Consider the following 8,294-nt stretch of genomic DNA (forward strand, 5'->3'; position numbering starts at 1 on the left):
AGAGGCCACGACGGTGAGAGGCCCGCGTACCGCAAAAAAAAAACAAAAACAAAAACAAAAAAAACCATCTTTTAAGACTGTGGTCTGGAGTCAGGCACACCCCTGTTCCCATCCCCTCTGCCACTGATTTGCTGTTGTGTCCTTGAGAAAGCCACCTTCCCTCTCTGAGTCCGGTCTGCAAACTGCAGATAACAGCAGCACACACACGCCAGACTCTCTTGAGAAAAGAGGACACAGTGAATGACCACGTGTCAGTAATTCATTTGAAGACATCAGCTGGGCAAGAGTGGTCACTCCATTGAGAGAAGAGGACCCCAGCCAAGGCTGGAGCAGAGACCCCTTGGCTGAGTCGCCAGCCAGGTCGCGCCATGCCCTCAGCCACTCTTGGGGATAGAGTCCAGGCTGCATGTAGGCGACCACTGGGAGGTGGCAGCTTGGCCAGACACGGGTGGTTCCTTATCTCCTGGGCACCAAAGCTGCAGGAAAGGCTCCCAGTTGACCACCGCCTCGGCTTCCTCTTACTGTCTGTGTGGGCAGTAGCCTCTGAGACTGACCCCTACTTCTTGATATTCATAGCCTCCTGGGATTCCCTACCCTTGTGTACCTGGCTTCTAACCTGTAGGATACGGCCAGGGTGAGGGGATGTCCTTCTGTGATCAGATGGCAAACGGTTCTGACTTCCGTCTTGCTAGAAGCAAGTTGTCACTTCAGGGAGGCCCGCACGGCCAGGGACTGAATGGAGTCAACAGCCAGTGAACAAGCCTGGAAGCGGACGCCTTCCCCAGCTCTGGGCGACACCTTGACTGCAGCCTTGCCAGAGGTTGTGAAACACAGGACCTGGCTAGGCTAAGCTGCACCTGGATTCCTGACCCACTGAAAAATGATAAACGTGTGTTGCTTTAAGTGGCTACATTTGGGGCAATTTGTTACATAGCAGTAGCTAATGAATACAGCCTGCCTTCTGTCTCCGGTCGGGCATTCCAGGGCATTGCTTGAGGTGGGTGACAGTAGTGAGTGCCACCCGTTTACGTGGGTGGCCCAAGGGTGCTGGCATAAGGATGCCCGCAAAGCCCCCGCCACAGTAACCAGGACAGCTGTAAGGAAACTAGACAACACGAATTCACGTGGGCTCACGAATTCAGCGTGAGCCCAGCCCTGGCGCCTGGTGACATCTACTCATCCTGCCTCCACCTGAGGGTCTCGTGGAATCCGTGCTGTCCCCTCCAGACCACATTAGACTCAATGTGCCCTCAGGAGTCATCAAGCATTTTCTGTGTGCCAGGCGGGTCGGACAGACAATATAACCGTGAAGAAATACCTTCGGTGAGTGAAATACCAAAGAGAGGTACTGAGAGATGAAACAGCTTCAAATGGGCCATACCCAGCCTGGGGGGACCCGGGGGGCCTCCCAGAGGAGGTGTGGGCTCGGGCATGAAGCAGAAAGAGAAGGAGACCAGGCCAGGAGAGAGGAGAAGCTGTCCAAGCAGAGGGGAGAGCATGTGCAAAGGCCCAGGGGCAGGAGGGACACAGGAGCTCTGCAGGGGGTAGGAAGGGCCACGGGGAGGACTCTGGAGCCACGTTAAGGCTGTGAGCAGCCATCCAGAGGTGGACACAGAAGGGCAGGGCTGCCTGGGTTCAAACTCTGTTACCTCAGCCTCTCGGGGCCTCAGTTTCCCCACGTGTTCACTGGGATATGCAAAACACTTGGTCCAGATGGGGTGTTCCAGGCTCACAGCCGGTGGCCTCCTGTGTGCAGACAGATGGGAAGGGGAAGTCATGTTTCAGAACCTGGAGGAAACCCCAGCTCGCCTTGGGGGCCAGTCTCAGCGTGGCCGGCAGAGGACACAGCTGACCCCCAGGGCTGCCCTGGGGCAAGGCTTTAGGGGTGGGCGCTGCGGGGCTGCCCTGCCTGCCGTCCGGGGCTGGAGGGCCCGAGGACCACTGGGGTGGGCATTTCAGTCCCAGCACTGGAGGCCCCTGTGCGCTGAGCCCCTCATCAGGCCCCTGGGGTCTGAGGTGACCCGGAGGAGTGAGGTGAGCTCAGGAAAGGGGAGAGGCAGCACCGCACAGGAGTCAGAGTGGGGTTCATCAGGGGTTCCCACACCCCGCCCTGCCGGCCATGAGATTACCCGCTTTGCCTCTGGAGCCTCAGTTTGCCCACCTGTAAAATGAGGACGATAGAAGAAACCACTGCAGCGCTTCTGAAGATTAAGTGGTTGTATTTATTTATTCTGTTTATTTTGGCCGCGCCATGCAGCTTGTGGCATCTTAGTTGCCGGACCCGCGCCCTGGGCGGTGAAAGCGCAGCGTCCTAACCACTGGACCGCCAGGGAATTCCCTAAGTGATTTTATATACTTAAGGCACTTCCAACCGTGTCTGGAAAATCCTTAGACCCTCACACCCCGGCAAGGAGGGGGCTATTGACGCGGTGGTGACAGACGAGGAAACCGAGGCAGGAAAGCGACTGGGTGAGGACTCCGAGGTCTCGCTGCTCTGGTGCCGAGTCCGCCCGCCAGGCCTGGCGGCCGGGGAGGCGGGGGCGTCGCGGGGGTCCGGGAGTCAGTGGGGGCCGCCTTCCCCGCCGCGGCCGCTAGGGGCCGCGCGGGCCGCCGGGCAGTGCGCTCGCGCCCCGCCCCCGCTCCGCCTCCCGTCCGCCCCCTGCCCAGAAGGCCCTGCAGGGACGCGACCGTTCCCCTCCCCAGCTCCCGGGGCGCGCCGTCCAGCCCGCAGCATGAGCGCCCACGCCGCGACCCCTATCTTCGCACCCGGAGAGAACTGCAGCCCCGCGTGGCGGGCGGCGCCCGCGGCTTACGACGCGTCGGACACGCACCTGCAGATCCTGGGCAAGCCGGTGATGGAGCGCTGGGAGACCCCCTACATGCACGCGCTGGCGGCCGCCGCCGCCTCCAGAGGTAGCCCCCGCCGGGCGCGCGGGGTCGACCGAGGCCGGGGCCGCTGGGACCCGGCTCCCGCCCGCTCTCCAGCGACGTGGCGGAACCTCTGCGCTCCTCTTTCCTCGCCTGGAAAACGGGGCCGCTCGCGAGGGCAGCGGGGTAGTCCTGGGGCGCTGCGGGAGCCCTGAGTACCGGGAACCCCCTCTCCGGGGGGCACCGAGGCCCCGACCCCGAGAAGGGGTCGGGCTGGGTCGGGGGATGGGTTCTCAGACGCGGAACTCAGCCGCCGGCCCCCCGCCCGAGGTCGAGGACAGGGGAGTGGCGGCTTGGCGAGGTGCTGCCCAGGCCCGCGTGGGTAATGTTCCTGCCCAGGAGTCGCGGGAGGCCCTGCCCTGGCTAAGAATAGCTCTGGTAAAGCTGAGGCCTGGAGACAGCTGTCGGGGGGTGGCCCTGCACCTGGTGTCAGAGCCCGCGGGGTGCCGAGGGCTCCCCACGACCCCCAGAGGCCGGGCGCACCACCTCTGGGCTTCTGTGTTCCCACCTGGCAAATGGGCACAGCCAGTGTCCCTGCATGGTTAGGGCGTTTCTCCCCTCCTCTTTGACCCAAAGGGGCTCGACCCCCGCCCCTCACTGTTCCAGGCCTGGGCCTTGAATCCTGGTCCTCCCTTGCCCTTACTTTGTAGATTTCATTGTTTGTTGTGGGGGCAGGGGACGCTGCCCAAATCAGGAGTTAAGCGCCCTCGGTGCAAACAGCATAGGCCAGGGCTCAAAGTCCAGGGTCTGCCTTGCCCCGTGGGCCAGCCCAGAAGCCGCTGTCCGTGGCCTCCCCGGCAGGCCACCCTCTCTGGCTGCTGGACCCGGGCCCACGCTGTTCCCTCTCAGGGCTGCCGTGTTCTGTCCCACCCCCCACCTTTGCTCTGCCAACTGGTCGCTCCTAGTGGCAGTCGTTTCTCTCTGCCAAGGCCCTGCCCCCGCGCCCTCTCCTCCAGGCAGCCTCCCCAGCCCCACCCAGTGTGTAAGGCGTGGGCTCTCTGTCTGCCCAGGGGGCCGGGTGTTGGAGGTGGGCTTTGGCATGGCCATCGCAGCTACGAAGGTGCAGGAGGCCCCCATCGACGAGCACTGGATCATCGAGTGCAATGAGGGCGTCTTCCAGCGGCTCCAGGACTGGGCCCCGCGGCAGCTGCACAAGGTGCCCGCCTCTGCCCGAGGTCCCGCTCCTCACGCGGAAGGCCCTGCCCTCGGAGTGGGTTGGGGACCTGGGGTGGCCGCAGACATGGGGGAGGTGGTCTTCTCTCTTGGGAGTTCCTTTGCCCCCTCCCTTGCAACAGGTGACGTCCTGGGCCCCCTTTGACCCTCAGCCTTCTCTTTCTTTCTCCCCTGCGCCAAGGTGGTTCCCTTGAAAGGCCTGTGGGAGGAGGTGGCGCCCACCCTGCCAGACAGTCACTTCGATGGTGAGGGGCTCTGGGCACTGGGCGGGGGGCCTCTGCCTGGATTGCCAGCCCCTCCTTTGCCTGCTTTTGAAGCACACATGCCTTGATGTGTCACTGGGGGGGCAGAGCCTGGGGGGCAGGCACGGACACACATACAGCAGCCTGGCACTCAGGTGCGTGGACACCTCAAGAACGACCGGATGGGACACAATTCGTAGGGGCGGCTGCAGCATAGCAAACCCTGGGTTCCCAGCCACCTCAACTTGCAGCCCGCGTCCTGACCACGTGGCTTCTGTCCTCCCGAGCAGGGATCCTGTACGACACGTACCCGCTATCTGCGGAGACCTGGCACACGCACCAGTTCAACTTCATTCGGGTAGGATCGCTTGCGGTGGGACGGGGTCTGCCGGCCCTAAGGCGGGGGTCAGCCCAGCAGGCGCGCCTGCCGTCCACACGGGAGGCACCTCTCTTTCCGCCATTCCCCTGACCTGGCGGGAGGCCCGATGGGAACGCCTCTGCCCCCCCCACCCCCTCCTGACCACTGTCCCCCCAACCCCGGCCAGGACCATGCCTTCCGCCTGCTGAAGCCGGGGGGCGTCCTTACCTACTGCAACCTCACCTCCTGGGGGGAGCTGATGAAGTCCAAGTACTCGGACATCACCACCATGTTTGAGGTGCCGCAGCCTGGGCGCTCCCTGCCGCGCCCCACGCCCCACCCCCGGCAGCGGCGTTGGGTGGGGAGGCAGCTGGGGTCACCCGAGACCTGGGGAGGGTCCCTTGCCTCTGGCCCTGGGGGCTCATCTCTTGGTGGACTCGGAGCCCCCGCCTGTAAATCAGAAGAGGTCTCTCCCTAGATCAAGGACCGTAGATGGCCCCCCAGTGCCCCCGAGACACAGGGGTTCAGCCCAAGGTCCCCAGCGGCATCTCCTCACGCTGCCCTCCTCCACCCGGGCTGCGTCTTTACGGGTCTAGCCACCCCTTGTCTTGGGCCTTTGCCCACTCGGCTCCCTCTGCCCGCGAGGACGTGCGGGTGAGCAGCCTGGTGATAGCCCGCGACGTCCAGGAGGCTGTGTGTGGACACCTGGAGATTCCGACCAGACCTGGGCTTCAGCATTTTCTTGGCAGCCCCGCCCAGCCCCCAAGGGCCTTGGCACTTGTAGGGGTGGCTGGCAGGGTGTCTCCTGGGGCCCCAGGGCCCTGGAGGTGACTTGGCACCTCCCTCTGGCCAGGAGACACAGGTGCCAGCCCTGCTGGAAGCGGGCTTCCGGCCGGAGAACATCCACACACAGGTCATGGAGCTGGTCCCACCGGCCGACTGCCGCTATTACGCCTTCCCGCAGATGATCACGCCCCTGGTCACCAAGCACTGAGCCCACTGGGCCCACCGGCTCGGCTGCCCACGCCATCGTGGGGGCTCTGGGCTTCAGGAACCCCTAACCCCCAGACCCCTACTGAGCGCCTTTGTGCCCGGGAGTGCAGGCTCTGGCCCCTCGGCCCTGGTCCAGACCCACACCAGCCGCATGACATCAGCAAGCTTCCCTAACCTTCTTTGCAAGGGGACGACCACTACCTTCCTACCATGGTCCTGAGAATGAAATAAACACTAACACTGGGTTTAGCCAATCAGCACGAGGACACAAACATGTGTTTGCTTTACTCTTCCTGCCCCTCCAAAAAAAAGTGAAAGGAAAGAAACCCGTTAAATTGACCACCAACGAGACAGTGGCTATACCACTCCACAAAGTTTCTGATCCTGCCTCTGACCCCCCCGCCGTGCACACTGCAGACATTGCCAATTAGTCACCCATGGCCCCTCCCACCCTCCCTCTGGTGGGCAGCTGGGGTCCCCAGAGAAGGTGGAACTAGGTCAGGACCTCATAGCAGGTGGCAGCCCCAAGGCCCAGACCCTCTGGTCCCACCCAGTCAGGCTGCACCACGATGCCTCGCTGAGTCGACGCCCCTCCAGCCCCAGCACAGGGACACCCTGGCTCCGTCTGCCCTGGGCCCCGGTGCCCAGCTGGTCGCCGCGGTGTCGTCTGCTCTACCCCGACCCGCTCTTGGACGCATCCACTCCCGCCTTCATGGGTGGGGCCTCCCACTGGGCCACGCTGGGCCCGGCTGTCCACTCCGGGGGCCTCGGCATCGCCATGCACAAGAGACAGGCCTGACCCCGCCAAGCAGCACTCGCCCCGCCTACCTCCCAGGCTCCCACCCCCGGCCCACACACCACGTGGAGCAGGGGCAGCCAGGCGGGTTTATCGGGTTTATTGACCGACTCTAGGGTAACGGCGCAGGCAGACGCCACAGGGCGGCCAGGCGGCTGGCGCTACCTGCGGTACCAGATCTGGAGCCTCTTCTCACGCTTGATCTTCTTCTGCAGCTGCAGGATGCCATAGAGCAGGGCTTCGGCCGTGGGCGGGCAGCCTGGGGGGCGGGTGACACCTCAGTCTCCCTGCCCTTCCCCCTCCCCTCTGCTCTGCTCCAGGTGGGGGCAACCAGGCCACTTCCCAGGGTGGGGAGGGGCAAGACGGGGCTCTGCCCCAGCAGCCCGTTAGCTCTGCACCAAGAGAGCTGGGGGGCTTGGCCCATCACGGGAAAGGAGCCAGAGGGGGGCAGGGTGGGCAGCTGCTAACCCCAGGGCTGACCTCCCAGCCGGGATGAGGGAGGCCTGGGCTACCCCTCCCAGGCCGAGCTGCCCTGTCCCTGGCCCTCCCACCACACGACCCGGCTCGGGACCCGGGAGGACAATGTGGGCTACCTGCCAACCCCCAGGCCACGCCGGCGTCCTGTGAGGACCCTTGGAAAGGAATGGGGGCAGACTCTTCAGACTGGGAGACCCTCCAGAGACAGTGGGGGGAAAGGCTGCGGCGTCACTCTTATTCTTGGCCCCAAATCTGCTTATTCTTAAAAGGGGGCGAGCTGTCTCAGTGGGGCTGTGGGGATTCTGTGAATTGGGTGAGGGCCGCGTGGTCGCCACCTGGGGGCTCACCTGGGACGTAGATGTCCACGGGCACGATACGGTCACAGCCCCGCACCACAGAGTAGGAGTAGTGGTAGTAGCCGCCTCCATTGGCGCAGCTGGTGGGGAGGGGAGCGCCAGCCGTGAGCGCCTCTCCAGCGACCTCGGCCTCCGTCCCTCCTCGCAGCCCCCAACCCGCACCCCCTTCCAACCTCAAGCAGGTGCCAGGCGGTCAGGAAAGGGCAAGACTGGGACACAAGTCACAGGAAAGACAGCGGCCACCTGAGACCTTCTGTGGGACCGGGTAGGACAGAAACAAACGGTGGGACTGTGAACAGACGACGCTCAGGGAGAGAAGCCAGACGTGAAAGGACACAGCGTGTGATTCCATTGACGGGACACGTCCGGAACAGGCCAGTCCACAGACACAGAGTGGGTTCCTGGCTGTCGGGGGCTGGGGAGTGACTGCTGATGGGGACGGGGCTTCTATTGGGGTGATGGAATGCTCTAGAATTAGAGATGATGATTACACAACACTAAGAATGCATTAAAATCCACAAAATTGTATGTTTTGAAAGGGTGAACTTTGTAGTATGTGAATTCTACCTCAACCAAAAAAGTCAGGTGACTAAATGGCTCTTAATGATACGGACAAATGAGGTGCTGGCTAGATGGTGAGGAGGCTGCAACGCCCCCCCAGCAGGACGTCCCTCCTGTGGTCGTAACACAGAGAAACAGAACGAAATTGGACAGGCTGTTGGGGTGGGGGAGCAACTATAACAGGACAGAAGGGGACGTTCTGGACGACCCCGATCAGAAAGCAGCACAGAAACGAAACTGGAAGAGACAAGCCAGCATGTCACCGGCGTGTCAGTTGCTGGAGCCCCCGCCCCGCCGGGCACTCACCTCCCCATAGACACGACGTAGCGAGGCTCTGGCATCTGGTCGTAGACCTGGAAGAGACGGGGGTCTGCGTGCAGCTCGAGCCTGGGGGGGGTGCTGGGGGGTTG

General features: G+C 63.2%; 2 protein-coding genes across 3 annotated transcripts in view; one reads left to right on the top strand and one right to left on the bottom strand.

The window, feature by feature from the left end:
- The first annotated feature begins 2,649 nt into the window (after positions 1 to 2,649).
- GAMT (guanidinoacetate N-methyltransferase) lies at positions 2,650 to 6,136 on the top strand. Of its 2 annotated transcripts, XM_024134253.3 has the most exons (6): positions 2,650 to 2,913; positions 3,939 to 4,084; positions 4,283 to 4,346; positions 4,634 to 4,701; positions 4,889 to 4,999; positions 5,555 to 6,132. In XM_024134253.3, exons 1-6 carry the CDS (start codon positions 2,733 to 2,735, stop codon positions 5,693 to 5,695), a joined length of 711 nt encoding a protein of 236 aa, XP_023990021.1. In that variant the 5' UTR covers positions 2,650 to 2,732; the 3' UTR covers positions 5,696 to 6,132. The 2 variants fall into 2 exon arrangements, with proteins under 2 accessions (XP_023990021.1, XP_023990022.1); XM_024134254.3 differs by lacking the exon at positions 4,889 to 4,999 and having other exon boundaries at positions 5,555 to 6,136.
- Positions 6,137 to 6,574: 438 nt separating this feature from the next.
- Positions 6,575 to 8,294, bottom strand: part of NDUFS7 (NADH:ubiquinone oxidoreductase core subunit S7) — a 6,907-nt gene continuing 5,187 nt past the window's right edge. The window contains exons 6-8 of the mRNA XM_024134168.3: positions 8,191 to 8,237; positions 7,315 to 7,403; positions 6,575 to 6,749 (exon numbers count right to left, since the gene is read on the bottom strand). Of these exons, the coding sequence (XP_023989936.1) occupies positions 6,652 to 6,749; positions 7,315 to 7,403; positions 8,191 to 8,237 (234 nt within the window). The 3' untranslated portion in view covers positions 6,575 to 6,651. The remainder of the gene's footprint in view (positions 6,750 to 7,314; positions 7,404 to 8,190; positions 8,238 to 8,294) is intronic.

This window comes from Physeter macrocephalus, unplaced genomic scaffold (genome assembly GCF_002837175.3).
Source record: "Physeter macrocephalus isolate SW-GA unplaced genomic scaffold, ASM283717v5 random_208, whole genome shotgun sequence".
NCBI classification, from domain to species: Eukaryota; Metazoa; Chordata; class Mammalia; order Artiodactyla; family Physeteridae; genus Physeter; species Physeter macrocephalus.